The sequence below is a fragment of the Vipera berus genome (genome assembly GCF_964194415.1).
Source record: "Vipera berus genome assembly, chromosome: 17".
Taxonomy (NCBI): Eukaryota; Metazoa; Chordata; class Lepidosauria; order Squamata; family Viperidae; genus Vipera; species Vipera berus.
In genome coordinates, this window is record NC_138220.1 from 4,248,913 (window position 1) to 4,264,935 (window position 16,023).

The 16,023-nt window shown below is 48.9% G+C and overlaps 1 protein-coding gene across 4 annotated transcripts in view; it reads left to right on the top strand.

The window, feature by feature from the left end:
* KIF1B (kinesin family member 1B) overlaps window positions 1–16,023 on the top strand; it is a 78,869-nt gene that overhangs the window by 51,012 nt on the left and 11,834 nt on the right. For 3 of the 4 annotated variants that reach the window (XM_081341110.1, XM_081341111.1, XM_081341112.1), the window contains 15 exons: window positions 285–384; window positions 628–776; window positions 1,133–1,305; window positions 2,421–2,558; window positions 3,579–3,827; window positions 6,720–6,838; window positions 7,214–7,299; window positions 8,245–8,374; window positions 8,823–8,985; window positions 9,765–9,855; window positions 10,479–10,594; window positions 12,331–12,386; window positions 13,855–13,963; window positions 14,636–14,702; window positions 15,299–15,383. In XM_081341110.1, the coding sequence (XP_081197236.1) occupies window positions 285–384; window positions 628–776; window positions 1,133–1,305; window positions 2,421–2,558; window positions 3,579–3,827; window positions 6,720–6,838; window positions 7,214–7,299; window positions 8,245–8,374; window positions 8,823–8,985; window positions 9,765–9,855; window positions 10,479–10,594; window positions 12,331–12,386; window positions 13,855–13,963; window positions 14,636–14,702; window positions 15,299–15,383 (1,831 nt within the window). The remainder of the gene's footprint in view (window positions 1–284; window positions 385–627; window positions 777–1,132; window positions 1,306–2,420; window positions 2,559–3,578; window positions 3,828–6,719; window positions 6,839–7,213; window positions 7,300–8,244; window positions 8,375–8,822; window positions 8,986–9,764; window positions 9,856–10,478; window positions 10,595–12,330; window positions 12,387–13,854; window positions 13,964–14,635; window positions 14,703–15,298; window positions 15,384–16,023) is intronic. The other variant, XM_081341113.1, reaches the window with a different exon arrangement.

Genomic DNA, 16,023 nt, shown 5'->3' on the forward strand with positions numbered 1-16,023 from the left:
GCTCCTCAACAGCCTTTGGTGGTGGCTAAGGCCAAATCTGTTTGCCATATTTTCTTCCTTGCTGAACTGGAGGAAAAGTGCCTGATTCATCCCTTACATTCAAAGCCCGTTGCTGTAAACGGCAGCTAATCTCCGGTGGACGCAGCAGTGTCTTCCCTGCCTGTTTCTCCGTCCTGGTCTGTTTCTCCCTGGAGTAGTCTTCCTTTTTCTAACCTCTCCTCTCCTCTCCCCCCCCCACTCTTCTCTCATCTTCTCCTACACGGTGTCTTCTTGTCCCCCTTCAGGACTACGAAAGCAAGCTCCAGGCCTTGCAGAAGCAGGTGGAGACCCGTTCCTTGGTTGCCGAGACGACGGAGGAAGAGGAGGAGGAAGAGGAAGAGGAGGGTGAGTTGGAAAAAAAAACACGGGCTGGGCCGGGAAACAACAACTGCAGGGAGAGAAGGGGATTTTTGCACCCTGGAGACTTTTTGCGGCCGTTCTTTGAATTTTACGCCCTCATTTATTTATTTATTTATTTTTCTTCCCCCGCCCCCCCCCCCCCCCAGTCTACACCACCGATTTATTTTCCTGGCTGATTTGTCCAATTAGACTTGGAAATTGTTTTTTTTGTTGTTGTTGTTGTTGCAGTGCCTTGGACTCAGCACGAGTACGACCTTGCCCAGTGGGCTTTCCGCAAATGGAAGTTCCACCAGTTCACCTCTTTGAGAGATCAGCTCTGGGGCAACGCAGTCTACCTGAAGGAAGGCAACGCCATTAGCGTGGAGCTGAAAAAGAAGGTAAGGGAATGTCGGAGGAAGGCTCTCCACGACCCATCACGGGGTCCAGCTAGACCAGCGTTTCTCCAACTTGGCCACTTGAAGATTGGGGCTGGGAGGGGAGGGCGGAGGTCCGCTCCCAGAATCCCCCCTCCCCCAGCCAGCCAGCTTGCATCCTGGGAGCTGAAGTCCACGCATCTTAGCTGGAGAAAGACAGCTTGAGATCAAGCTGTTTGAAGAAAGGAGCCATCAGCCTGGAGGGCTTCCAAGAGCCTCCATATGCAAGAGCAGTGTACATTTGACAGCTGGGGACACAACGCCTCTGTTGTTTAGCTCAGCATCCACACCCACCTCTCCTTTTTGAAAAATCCTTCCAGGTCCAATTCCAGTTCGTTCTGCTGACCGACACGCTCTACTCCCCGTTGCCTCCGGAGCTGCTGCCCACGGACTCGCCCCGCAGCCAGTGGCCCTTCCCTCGCACGGTGGTGGCGGTGGAGGTCCAGGACCTAAAGAACGGCGCTACTCACTACTGGTCGCTGGAAAAACTCAGGTGTGCAAGGGGAGGGCTTTTGAACAAGCAGGTTGCAGACTGTAGCCTTCCTGGAGGCTGGATTCTTTCCCTCAAAGCCCCTCTGACCGGGCAGTCCTCGCCTTTCCCCGTTTACGGATCTGAGGCCTGAAAAGTCTTGCTCAGCGTCACCCGCCGTCCTTAGCTGAAAAAAAGGCTGTTTTGTCCCCGAAGGCAAGTAGCCCTCGACTTCGTTTAGCCAGGGTTTGAAGTTAGAAGGGCTCTGGAAAAGGGGACTTCCTCGCACTCGCGACCCATCACAGCATCCCCACGAACGTGCCGTCAAACTTTGGGCGCTTGGCAAGCGGCGTGTGTATTTAGGACGGTTGCAACCATCCCGGGATTGTGCGATCGCCATTTGCGACATTCTCGGCCAGCTTCCAACAAACCAAGTGTAATAAATAATAATAATAATAATAATAATAATAATAATAATAATAATAATAATAATAATAGTGATGGTGATGATGATATTGGAAGGGACTGGAGGTCATCTAGTCCAACCCCCTGCTCAGGCAGGAAACCCTGTACCATTTTAGACCAATAGGTGTCCAGTCTCTTCTTAAAAACTTCCAGTGTTGGAGCATTCACAGCTTCTGGAGGCAGGTGGTTCCACTGGTTAATTGTCCTCACTGTCTGGAAGCTCTGCTTAGTTCTAGGTTGCTTCTCTCCTTGATGAATTTCCATCCTTAGTGCAGGGGTCTCCAACCCCTGATCCGTGGACCAGTACCGGGCCGCCCAAATAAAGCCCCCATCCACGGGATGCAGGCAGCGTGCAAAACCACGCCCCCTCCGGTCCGTGGGAAAAAACCTCCACGGAACCGGTCCCCGGTGCCCCAAAGGTTGGGGTCCTCTGCCTTAGCGCTTCCCAAGCTGTTAGAACTGGCAGAGAGTTGGCTTCAGGATGCTCTTCACCCCTCTGGGTGCTACTGTTAAAAACACACACACACACACACACACACACGCACGCACCCTGCTTTTGTGAGCACCAGCCCAACCTCAGACGGTATGCAAGAGCCCCGAAATCCCTTCGCGTAATTTAGCTTGATCTGGCCTCTTCTCGCTTGACCCCTCGGCCATCGTCGTCCTCTTTGCAGGCAGAGGCTGGAGCAGATGAGAGAAATGTACGACCGAGCCGGAGAGATGGCGTCCGATGCCCAGGAAGACAACGAGGGCACCATGACGGGCAGCGACCCTTTCTACGACCGATTCCACTGGTTCAAGCTGGTTGGGAGGTAGGCGGAACCCCATTCCGTGGGGCGCCCACGCGGAAGAGAGACGACCGCTTCCCCCCCCCCCCCTCATTTGGCCTTGCGGGAATATCTCTGGCATGGCTGCTCTGAAGCGGCAGCATCGTTTTGTCCTATCCGCTCCTGGATAGATGCACGGTTGGGACAGGGCTTTGCGTGAAGGGTCCAAAGACCCATCCAGTTGGTCTTTTGTTTTTTTGTTTTTTGAATTTGAGAATGAGCTGAATTGGTCCATTTCTCCTCGAAAATCGACCTCTCGCGCCCTGAATAGTAATTCAGTTTACCCATCACGTTTCCTTGTGCCCATTCCGTGGGAAATTTAACTTCTCAGCCCTCCTTTAGAAAAGAGCCAGAGGTTTAAATTAGGTCGCTCTTGCTTCTGAGAGCTATTTCTGGAAGGACGAGAGGGTAAAAGAGCCACAGGGAGAATTTTTCTTCCATTTAAAATCATCCCGGTAACAGGTTTTCCTAAAACCCACCCAACTTAATTTCCTAGCTTGGTGGAAATTTAGATTGTCCCGTTCCCGGGGACGCCAATCCGCTCCTACCCCGCTGAATTGTCGTCTCCTTTCCTGTGGTGAGCTAGCTCACTAAGAGAGAACGCTTCACGCGGTCGTCTCCCTGACACGTTAGCTTAATGCGGGAAACGGGAGTTTTGGATTCGAGGTGCTTGTTTTTGCAGACTGGGTTGAATATTTTGCTTTGACAGCTTAGGAAATGCTTCTTTCTGTCGCCGGAAACCCGCAATCCGGACGCAAGTCAGTCTGCCTTTCCGCCGCGCTGTGCTTTCTCTCGCACCCTCTTTGCCCCCCCAATGCTTTGCCTTGTGATGTTGTTCCGGTGGGCTGTGCGCTGGGCTCAGCCGCAGACCCCTCCCCTCCCCTCTTTTTCCCCCCCCCAACGAAGCTGTTCCTTTCTTTCTCTTCCCCCCCTCCTCTCCTCCTCCTCCTCCTCCACCACCTCCCTTGCCACGTTAATCAGTGTTCCGTTAACCGATCTATCTAGCTCCCCCATTTTCCACGGCTGTGTGAATGAGCGCCTGGCTGACCGCACGCCCTCCCCCACTTTCTCCACTGCCGATTCCGATATCACGGAGCTGGCCGATGAGCAGCAGGATGAGATGACGGATTTTGACGACGAGGCCTTTGTGGACGACACGGGCTCCGACGTCGGGACGGAGGAAGGACTGGACTGCTTCAGTGATGGGCATGACCCGTTTTACGACCGGTCCCCTTGGTTCATTTTAGTGGGAAGGTTGGTGAGGTCGACTGTACGAACGACCAGCAGGGACTGGCTTTTTCCATGAGCTGCGTGTCCGTTCCCATCAAGAGAAACCAGTCCAGGCCAAAATCCCAGGCTGATTTTCCCCGTCCTCTTGGTTTTTCAGGATAATTTTGATTTCATCTCTTTTTTTAATTCTTAGCCTGCCTAACATTCTAGAATGACCCTAAAGTCTGTGGTCTCATCTGACCTCTGGGCAAAGGCCACGGCGAGTGTTACACGAAGCACCTTCCGTTCTTCCATTTTGCTGATTTTTTAAAAAAATCCGTATATCTCCCGTCTCCTTGTCCTCTCTGGGCAGGCTTGCAAAAACACAACGGGGAAAAAAAAGAATTATTCTGAAAGCATCCGTTGATAAAAAAAATTCCCAAGCCTTCTAAATTAAAACAGTAGCTTGTGATCCAAGATTCAGGAGTCTTGGATAAATTGAGTTTTTAGCCCCTCTCCTAAATTGCCTCGCAGAACGGAGCTTGCTTTAAGCTTAGTGTGGAAATTAGTTGGTGCGCTGTGGGCTTTCAAAGAGAATTCGTTGTGGTGGGTCGTTTGGTTTTCAACATTTGCATGGGCACCCATGGAAAATACAACTCTGGGTGACTCACAACAATAAAACCCAATGACTCTCAAATTGTCAGTCAGAAAGCAAAAATCCAGCACTTCAATTGTGCAACAGGTGCCCACTGAAACTGCCCCAGTGGATAAACATATGTGAAGATTGCGCATAGGACTAAAAGCTGCAGTGTCAAAGTTTTCCTTTGTAACCGTGAATCAAAAATCGAAATACTAGTTTGACCTTGAAGCCAGAGCTTTCATTTCTCTATAGGGTTCCATTTTCTCAATATATATATATATATATACACAAAATAGCAGCTGACACTCTTCAAAAACTTCCATATAAATATTTCTTGACTGGCAATATCAACCGCACACTCAATCACAGTTAAGATTTCTTAATTTTTACTCACCGGTTCCATCTGAAGGCAGTACTCGTATGAAGCCGTAACGTGATTTTGATGTTCTGTTAATACGACACCGTTACGGCTGTGCATTACCAGTAAAATTGTGGCTTCCTAAAAGCTCCCACGATGGGAGAACTCAGCCCTCTTGTCTTTTTTTTTTTTTACCCTTTTACCACCGTTTAAAAATTACCAGCCAGGCCTGTGTGGCATTGCAGGCCTCTTAAAAACCAGAGGTAGAAATTGCACTCGGGGTTCGCACCAGCGAGTTTTTGGCGATTGTGGCCAGAGTGCCCTGCGTTTGGCTGTGACCGCTTGCCGCTCTAGGCAATTCCCATCTTGCCTTTTTCGTCCTGCCACCCCCCCCCATTTGTTAAGCTGGAGAGCTTGGAGGCCATGCAGTGGCCCACATCTGGATGCTGGTTTGGCTTCCACTTTGTGGCTCAGAGGAAAAATGCCAGTCCTTGCAGTCAACTCTTTTGGCACACCGTGTGAAATTGATATTTATTTGGCTGGGGAAGGCACCGGAAGTGGGGCCTTGTGAGCATTTATTTATTTTATTTATTTTTATTTTAATCCCATTTATATCCCGCCCTTCTCCGAAGACTCAGGGCGGCTTACAATTTAAGCACAAACCAATGTGCTTAGCAATAGCTAAGCAATTTGTCTCCCCACCCGCATGGATTATGCTTTCCAACCCCTCCCAGATGTTCTTTGCGTTCCGTTCGTCATCTTTCAATCCCCTTCCTTTTTTTTTTCCTCACGTTAAACTTTTATTTTCTCATCTCACTTGTTTTCTTATTTTTTTTTATGGTCTTATTGTAACTCTCCTTTCAGTCTGCTGTTGCTGCCGCCTTAAAAGAATTTGCTCCCCTCCGAAATAAACTCGCAAAGCAGGCTGGAAAAAGGATGTCGATCTGTCTTAGTCTTGAGTTTGCAGCCATTTCTGTTTTGTGTATCCATTGTGTTGATATTGCTAGTGTTTTTCCTCCCTTTTGTGTTGCATCCCTACTGACATTTTTTTGGGGGGGTGATAAAATATACAGACCGTTTGTGCTTGTGTTTTGCATCGCTTATACCTTCTCTTCGTTTCAGGAAATTCTCATCGGTTGGGGGAAAAGCACATGGGCATGGCAGAATAGATTAACGTGACCATATAAAAGTTTCCCATTTTTCTAGTCCACAGTGTTAGTTTTTCCTAGTTGAATTATTCATACATGCTTTTGTTTGGGCCATTTGTGACGTAGACTCCCTATGCCTGTAGGGAGAGCCTATATTGGGAGGGGCTGGAAGGTGGAAAATGTAATTTGAAAACGTTATTTTATTCTGCTGCAAAGACCAGGGTTTGTTTGGTTTTTTTCCTTTTGCCAAAGCTAACTTGCACAAAAATGCAATATATAAATTGCTACTTATACGTGTAAGCTTTAATGTAAAGTGTACAGCGGTAGGCTGTTTCTGCCCCTGGATGCAAAACATATGGCCTTTAAACATCGTTGACGATGACTTCTGAATGTAAACAGCAACCTTGAAATTGCCACGAAAGCGATGGAAACTGTTTTTTTTTTTTAAAAAAGAAAAGCATTAAAAATATTCCGGTCTGCTCAAAATTTAAAGTGAAGGAAGGGCTAAAAATTGGACGCGTGTCCTGTAAGCGTCTTCACAAGTTTTTCTTGCAAGATTTCATATGTAAGCGCTTGACAGTTACCCGTGAGACGAGTTAAACCGTCGGTGACTTGTTAAAAGGATGAAAACAAGTCTCGCTATGTTTCATTTCAGACTTGATAACGGATGACTTCTTACCGTGTTTGTCCTCAACCAAACGCCACCTCTATTTCCAATTAGTCAAAATTAACTCTTGGTTTTACGAACGACCCCGGTCTGACGTTTGGCTTACGTCTTTCTTTTCCTTCAGGGCGTTCGTCTACTTGAGCAATCTTCTCTATCCAGTCCCCCTCATCCACAGAGTGGCTGTGGTCAGTGAGAAGGGAGAGGTGCGCGGATTTTTGCGCGTGGCAGTCCAAGCTATAGCCGGTAAGTCGCAGCTAGGCCTTGCCGAGAAGCTGAGCGCGGCTGTTGGTTTGTTCACGGTTTGGGCCAGTAGCAGAACTGTCACCTTTTAAAGATGGGTGTTTGAAAGCTCGCGTCTCTAACTGCTGTATTTTGCCTCTTTCTTTCCCTTTGAGGGGGGGTTGTCTTTGGTGCTCTCTGAGCATGCTGGCTTTCTTGCAGATGTTTCCTTACCAAACTATGTAACGTCATCATGTCGTGCTCTGCACGGGATAGTGTTACCCTAGTTTGGTAATGAAACATCTGCAAGATAACCACCAAGCTCAGAGAGCATCGAGGACCCCCAGAGCTCAACCCTGCACTACAAATATTCTCTTTCTCTTTCCCCCCCCCCGACAGCCGACGAAGAAGCCCCCGATTACGGCTCTGGCATTCGGCAGTCTGGCACGGCCAAGATCTCATTTGATAACGAGTATTTTGACAAGGTAATCTCTTGCTCAAGCGTGCCTCTATACAGTCTCGGCACCCAAGGGGCAACGAGGAAATCTGTGGGAAGAAAGTGGGAGCCGTCCTCACTGGGCATCTCCCGTTTCTTTTTCTTCTTTTTTTTTAATACAAGTTTTATTGATTTTTTAAAAAATATTTACATATACATGTATTTATGAAACACATATGGGGGTTGGGTCATTAAAATAAGAAATAACCATTTGTAAATAGTTCAGGTTACATCAACAGAGATGCCCTCTCTAATTCCCTGAGCTATTACATGGTCAAAATAAGCAAGTTAGTATATTTCTAGTTGTAACCCAGTCAGTCAATAAAATTCAAAATATATTTTCACTAATACATATCAATACCCTGTTTTTAAATTTTATCTAATTGCGATAGGATGTTCTAAAATAGCCTATAGTATATAGAAGAAATAGGGATGCGGTGGCTCAGTGGGTTAGGACGCTGAGCTTGTCGATCAGAAGGTCGGCAGTTTGGCGGGTCGAATCCCGAGTGCCGCGTAGCAGAGTGAGCGCGTTACTCGTCCCAGCTTCTGCCAACCTAGCAGTTCGAAAGCACGTAAAAATGCAAGTAGAAAAATAGGGACCACTCCGGTGGGAAGGTCACAACGTTCCGTGCGCCTTTGGCGTCTAGTCATGCCGGCCACATGACCACGGAGACATCCTCGGACAAGCGCTGGCTCTTCGGCTTTGAAACGGAGATGAGCACCGGCCCCTAGAGTCGGAAACGACTAGCACACGTGTGCGGGGGAACCTTTACCTTTTTTATATAGAAGAAAGCTTAATTTTGGGTAACCCACAATTCCCTATTTCAATAAAGAATCATTCTTTTGTCTACAAAATTTACATTGTTCATTACAAAACATTCTTACGTTTTACCGTCTCCCGTTTCTTTGCGGTTCCCCCCCCTGCTCTCCCCAGAGCGACTTTTCATCCGTGTCCATGACTCGTTCTGGATTGTCCTTGGAAGAACTGAGGATCGTCGAGGGACAAGGGCAGAGCACGGAAGTCAGTACTCCCCCTGAAGAAATCAACAGGATGAACGAGTTGGGTAAGTCGAGCAGGCCTCCCCGGGAGATTTTTGAGGTCCAGGAGAAATTGGGAGACGGGTCAAACAAAGCTGCGCCTAATAAGCGTGCTCCGCTAAGATCCAGATCCTAAAACACTCGAGCAGGAGAGAAGCTTTATGCCTTGCAAATGTCTGCACCGAGGAGTAGTTCCCAACATTGCTTTCAAGGGGCTTTTGGTGGGGGGTTTTTTTTTGGTTTTTTGTGGTTTTTTTTGCAACTTAAGAGATGTTCAGATGGCTCTTTGGATGCCACGAAGGCCACCTCTGGATTTGAGGCCTCTCTTAACAGCCGGGCAAAGAACAGGCCACTCGGATGTGACTTAACTCCGAGTGAAAATGCTTCAGGATGTTTTTGCAATCCCTTCCGGAGACAGCTGCCCCTTTTTAAATAAATAAATTCCTTCTTTCTTTCTTTTTTTAATTTTGGCAGACCTGAAATCCACCCCGCTGTTGGATGGCAAGATGGCCATGGAAGGCTTTACCGAGGAGATTGGGGACCACCTGAAATTGGGCAGCGTCTTTACGTTCCGGGTGACGGTGCTCCAAGCCAGCGGGATCCTCCCAGAATACGCGGATATCTTCTGCCAGTTCAAGTAAGTCCAAGGAAGCTCCTAGTCCTCATGTTTGCAGAAAGACAGGGAAAGCCTGGCCTAATCTGCATCATTCTGGAAAGGCACTGAAGGCTTTTCTAGTTCACGGCCAGTGAGTCTCTGCTGCGGGGAGGGGGTGCCTTGCTCAACGCAGGGCCCAGGAGATTTGCTTTCTGCAAGCAGTGGAGAGAAATTTGTTCTTTCCCAAATGTAGAAAATGATGAGAAAGAAAGGTGTGTGAGCAAATGAGTAGGAGAAATTGGGTCCTTTTTTTGTTTTGTTTTTTAAAGAGGCCACTGGACTTTCTTTGTTTTTCCCTGAAGACGTTTCGCTTCTCATCCAAGCAGCTTCTTCAGTTCGGACTGAGCGGTGGGGAATGGATCAGTCGGTCAGAACTTCAGTCCAAGCTGGAGAAAGCTTCTTGGATGAGAAGCGAAATGTCTTCCAAGGAAAAGCAAAGAAAGTCCGGCGGCCTCTTGAAAAAAGCAGCTTTGGGACCACCCTGAGCTGGATGACGGAGAATCTGCATAGACACGCAGGTTGGGATGTGGGATGCTGACAAACGGAATACCTCGTGTCTTGACTATCATTGTCCATGTTGAATGTTCTTTGAGGAATGTATTATGTCTGCTGTGAGAACCTCTGGTTGATAATGAGGTGGGAAATGTCAGGGATATAGGTAGTCCTTGACTTACGGCCGTCACTGAGACCGGAACGAACATTGCTAAGCAAGGCGATGATGTAGTAATTTACCTTCACCTGGTTTACTCTTGTTCTCCTAGCTTTCTCCACCGGCACGATGAGGCTTTCTCCACCGAGCCTCTGAAAAATAATGGCCGAGGGGCCCCACTTGGATTTTATCATGTCCAAAATGTAAGTGAAAGGGATGAATTGGCTGTCAACCTCTGGCTCGAGAATCCAAATAAAACTCCAGTTTCATTCTGCCCCCAAACTCTTACTGTTTATTGAATACATTGCATGGTATAATGTCGAAGCAAAAACTTAACACCGATTCATTAGAAAATAGTAATTAAGCAACAGTTTTCCCAGCCAAACCCCCAACGTCTCACGTAGCCCATAGACACCAAGTTCACTTTGTGATGGGAACCGTCCGCTTGAAATCCACACCTGTTTCGGGTGTCCTTGAAAAGCTTTCAGGCTCTCAGCGGTCTTCAGCCTAATCGCAGAAGTTTCGTTTCTCCATCTAACCCACTCAAAAGTAACGCCTTCTCCCCCCCCCCCTTACTCTAAAGGCAATTTGCAACGCCGAGGAAAGGTAGCTGCCCAAGTTTCATCCTGGTCAGTGGCCTTCTTAGAGGGATACTTGGTAGCTTCTCAGAGATCAGCACCACCAGCCTTTGACGTTTGGGCAGCAATCTTTCTCTTTCCAGAGAGGCAAGCCAACTTTCTCTTCCGCCGCTGGCTGGTGGAATTTTTATTTTTTAAGTCTTTCCTCGCTCACTCCCGATGGCTTTTTCCGTGTCTCCTCTTGACAGATCTCCGTGGAAGTGACTGAATCCTTTGTCGAATACATCAAGACCAAGCCCATTGTCTTCGAAGTCTTCGGGCACTATCAGCTCCACCCACATCTGCAGGGACAGGAACTGAACAGGTACCTGGATAACAACACAGCTGGTCCTCGACTTAACAACCATTCATTTAGGGACCTTTCGAAATTAACCACGCCACTGGGGGGGGAAAAGCGACGTATGGCTGGCTTTTCATGCCCAAGACCTTTGCAGCATCACCTGATAGATGCTGGGCAACTGACTCCTATTTATGACAGTTGCCCTGTCCCCGGGCTCACGTAGTTTACTATTGATCACCTTCCCGATTGGCTGCGGTGATTCCTTTAACAACTGTGGCAAAATGGGGCAGCCTGGCTTAGCAAGGGATTGTAGTCATTAGACGAGGACCACCCGGTACCCTCTGTTTAGGAGAGGAAGAATTTCTGGCGTGTTATAGAAGCAAAACAACGCTCACCACCACCGCCCTCCTTCCTTTTGCCCCTCCTGCTGGTGTCCACTACAAGGAGAATGAGGGTTACTTTTGAAATAATACAAAATTACACTCGTGGCTCGGGTTTTAGATTTTGGCTGTGGTTTCTTCTCTGCGTTTGTTTCGACATAATTTCTGAACGTTTCGTTACCAAAACGGCAACATCCTCAGCAGGATTTTATCTTTTATTTATAAGCGAAGGAGAACAGGACAAGAAAATCCTGCTGAGGTTGTTGCCTAGTTTGGTAACGAAACGTCCAGAAATGATACTGGAACCAAGCTTGGAGGGTGACTCTTCTCCACCTTTGTAGGGTGGAGGAAAACCAAATCCAGGTCATGCGGAATCTCTTTTGTCTTGAATAGAGCACTGCCCTCTTTTCCTCTCTAGACACAGGTCTAGATTAGCAGGTTACAGAGAGACTGCAGCTAGCCCTCGACTTCGTTCGTTTAGTGACCGTTCGAAGTTACAACGGCCCTGAGTAATAATAATAATAATAATAATAATAATAATAATAATAATAATAATAATAATAATAATAATAATAATAATAATAATTTAATTTGTATACCGCCCTTCTCCCGAAGGACTCAGGGCAGTGAACAGGGCAATACATAATAAAAAAACAGGATACAAAAATTAAAAAGTAATTAAACAATGCCCGTAATAAATTAATACATATTAAAAATTAAAACCAATTTATAAAACCCAACCCCATCCCATCAGACCAGGCCAGCTTGTTCAAAAAAGAAGGTTTTGAGATCGCGCCGGAAGGAGCGAAGGTCGGGGGCCATCCGGAGCTCGACCGGCAAGCGGTTCCACAGGTCTGGCGCGCCCACAGAGAACGCTCTCCCCCTGGGGGCCACCAATTCTTTGATTCTCTGACATTCTTTGATCGGAGGCACCCTGAGGAGGCCCTCTCTAATGTAATGTGACTTGCGGCCGATTTTCACCCTTAACGACCTCCCCAGCATCCCCACGGTCGTGTGATCAATATTCAGATGCGTGGCCAACCGGATCCTATTTACGACCGTTGCCGTGACCCAAAGCCGGGCGATCCCCTTGGGGGACCTTCAGATCAAGCAAAGCCAGATTCACTAACTTAGCGGCTGTAGCTCTCGCTTAACAACTCTGCCCAAAAGGGCCGTAAAATGGGGCCAAAGCCACTTAACAAAGGTCTCCCTTAAGAACAGAAAAGTTTTGGGCTCGCCTGTAAGTCGAGGATTAACCTGTGCAAAAAGGGATCTGTCTATCCTCGCCGTGGCGCTGGAATTCGAAGGTGTCCTTGTCACGCCCTTTTCCTTCAGATATTTACACACTGGTTGCGCTAACTGCCTTTTTTTTCTCCGCAGCCCTGCCCAGCCATCCCGGCGATATTTCCCTCCGCCCATGCCACTCTCCAAACCAGGTAAGAGTTGTTGTTTTTTTCCTTGGGACAAGAAATAGACACCGTTGTCCCCTCTCCGTAACCAAGTTCTGAGCGCACGGAGGTGCTTAAGAAGGCCGCAGGGAGTCGCACAGCCTTGGGTGAAATTGGGTGGCGCCGAATCAAATGTAACGGGAATAATCCACGGATCAGCGGGACTCAGAATCCTTTGGAGTTAGGGGGCACCCAATTGGAAAACGAGATTTAAAAGTGCATTAGCACCGACGGACGGGAACGGTTGTAGCTCTCAGGACTGAGCTGTGGGGTCCTTGGCGCTCCCTGAACTTGGTCGTTTTCTCGCGGACGTTTCGTTACCGAACTGGGTAACGTCATCAACGCGGTCATGAAACATCTGCAAGGAAACCCCCTCCCCCAAGCTCAGAGAGCGCCAGGGACCCCACATCATTGGGATGAAAAGGAATAGACGAACTTTACTAGTTTCTCCGCCCTAGCAGGAATAACAGTCACCGGTTAGATCTTGTGACGATACTGTTAATATTGTTCAATCGCAAGATCTGCCTCTCCTGACTCTGACTCTGCAGCTGGACCAGTAGGCCACATCTGGCTGACTGGGCCACCAGCCTTAAATGGATTAAACTGTGGGCCAGTTGAGAGGTCTTATTGGGACCAATTCCAAAGCAGACCACCCCCCAAAAAATAGATTGGAGGACTCGATGAAGTGAAACCGCTCTTCTTTTCGTGCCTGGAGATTGTGTTGGACTCCTGTTGATCAGCCTTTTTTCTGTTCACGCGTTGCTCCCTTCGCGGTAACCATCCCCCTCGCTCGTCCCCACACCCACCCACCCACCCACCCACCCATGGTTTTGTTGGTTTAGCTTTCAGCTGTGCATGTTGAATTCTTTCATTCGTTCCATTTTTTTCCCCTGCCTTGAATGTCCAGCCTCTTCTTTAAAAAAAATAATCCTCCAGCGATGGAGCGCCCACGATTTCTGGAGGCAAAGCTGTTCCACTGGTCGATTGTCCTCATTGTCCTTGTCAGTTGGAAAGCCGGCGACCCGGGTTTGAGACCCAGAGCGTCGCGCGACGGGGTGAGCTCCCGTTGCTTGCCCCAGCTCCCGCCCCCTAGCAGTTCGAAAGCAGGCCGATGGGAAGGTAATAACCTCCAATGCGCCTCGCTGTGTAGTCAGGCTGGGCACATGACCACGGAGAACGTCCTTTGGGCAATGCTGGCTCCCTCGGCTAAGAACTGCCCTCCTAGAGTTGGACAGGGGAAACCTTTTCCATTAGATTGTAATGTAACATCCATTATTTGAGGCTGGAGCCTATGAGCGCTAACCCGTCGGGCAAAGCAGGCTGGAAAAAGCTTTCTTTAAGCATCAGCAGAGCTGCCTTCCTCAACCCCAGGCAGCGTTAGGATTGTCCCTCTGTCCTTTCCGGACCGCATTTCCTCTTTAGTTTTTAAGCCGGGCCTTTTTCTCTCTTTTTTCAGTCCCGGCCACCAAACTCAACACGATGAATAAAGCCAACTTGGGACAGAGCATGACCAAATACGATCTCCTGGTTTGGTTCGAGATTAGCGAACTGGAGCCGACGGGAGAGTAAGTTGGGGGGGTGCCGCTAGCCGTTTACCTCGGAAGGGGCAAAGCGAGATCCTGTTGCCCAGGGGGACATCCGAAGGCGCTGGGTGGATTTAAGCGGGAGCACGGAGAACCAGCGGCCGACGGGCCGATAAGGCGAAGACCTCCTTTCTTGCCGCAGACCCAGAGGAGCATCGTTCAGACTTGCTTGGCCATTCGGAAGTATTGCCTCGTGAGAGAGATTGATGCTGTGGAGTATCTAGGGGTGGGTGGGTGGGTGGGTGTCAGAATGGATTTAGGATCAGGAGCTCAGTCTTGAAAGAAAGATGGAAAAAGTTTTCCAAGTGACGCTTTGCTCTCCATCCACGCTGGAAGAATCAGCTCTGTAACTGGTTTCCAGAATGAAAGAGAGGAAGACGCAGATGCTCTTCTCTGAGCCCCCCCCGTGTAGCTGGTTTTAAGCACCCCTTTCCGTTTCCCCCAAAGCCGCCTCTAATAAATGCGATTATCGACTGATAAGCTAAGATCTTGGTCCTTCCCAGCAATTAGCCTGGCTGTATTTTTAAGGAGAGCTTATCTGAGGTGGGAGTGGGGAGAAATGGTTGGGTTGGAAGTAGCTGTGAGTCCCTGGGGAAGTTAAACCTCTCCCTCATCTTGATTTTCTGTTTGTCCCTCTCTCTCTCTCCCTTGCAGATACATCCCGGCCATTGTTGACCACACAGGAGGTCTCCCCTGCCAAGGCACGTTCTTGCTTCACCAGGTAGGTGGGATGCTGAAAAATCCCCACGAAGTCTCCTTTTGAAACTCCCTCGATTCTGCTTACTACAGGAAGACTCTTTTTTTGGGCAGTGACAATAGCGCACGGAGAAGCCCGATGGTCATATTCTTCCTTGTTGTGATTTTTCCTTCCCAATTTGCCCGGCCTGCCATCCTGTTATTTCTGGCAGTCTCCTATCCGAGTTGAAATCAGACCAGACCGTGTTGCCAGGAAGTCAGACAGGGACTATTAGATGCTGCCCACCTCCCCACACACACACACTCCCCAAAAGCTGGACTGTCCGAAATGAAAATTTAACTCTGTACCCTTGAGGGATCTGCCTATAAACCTCTCGTCTTGGTGAATTCCAGCTCCTTTCTCCCCGTTTTTCCTGGCCGGCAGCGAAGTGAGATGGGGCCTTTTGGCCCCTGCACCTGGCAGGCGTCCACGGCTCAGTTCAGTTCAGTTCTCTGCCGGTCCTCCAGACGTCAGGAGATCTTGGCGCTTTTAAAGCCCAACATCTGGAGTCGGCTGTATTTGAAGTGGCAGAACGCTAAGGGGGAGAAGCCACAGACTGGGTCTCTTTTTCATCACTGCAGGGAATACAACGGAGGATCACCATTACCATCATCCACGAGAAAGGCAATGAGCTCCACTGGAAAGATGTGAGAGAATTGGTAGTCGGTAGGTATCTTTTCCTCGGCTTCCGGATAGCTCCTCTCACCACGGGGTGCTCCAGCCCACTTTGCATCCATATATACCTGGCCCAGGGGGTCTTCAGCGAGGAGGGATGACCCTACTTCTGAAGTAGCACGGTGGGAGGGCCTGAACCCCAGGCTGGGTTTGGCAGGAAGCTATCCTTCCAACACCCTTTTGAATCTTTGCGGAAGGATAACCTCCTGCCAAACCCAGCCTCGGGTTCAGATCCTCCCACCTCGCTGCTTGAAAGGGTGTTTGGAGCGACGAGTGGTTTCGGGTGGGGAAACGTCTCCGTCGGGAGACATCCCACCCCCACCCCCAAATCCTTCCGCAATTGCACAGCTTTCGGAAAGCAGACGTAGGAGACGACCAGGCTGAGCCTGAGGGAGGGAGGAGGGGGGGTGTCAAATGTGCCATCGGTCCCGAGTCCCTGCGTGCCCACAGATCTTAAGTCCAGCCGGCCTTGAATTCCACGGACTCTTTTTATCTGCCACCGATTTGCTCGGCTGTTAGTAGCTCAGATTCTTCTAGAGTGCTCAAGCTTGCAATCAATCTTTCTGCCCATTTGAACTGCCGGGATCTCCAAATTTCTCCGGCGCTCGAGGGCGAGTTTCCCCTGCAAAGT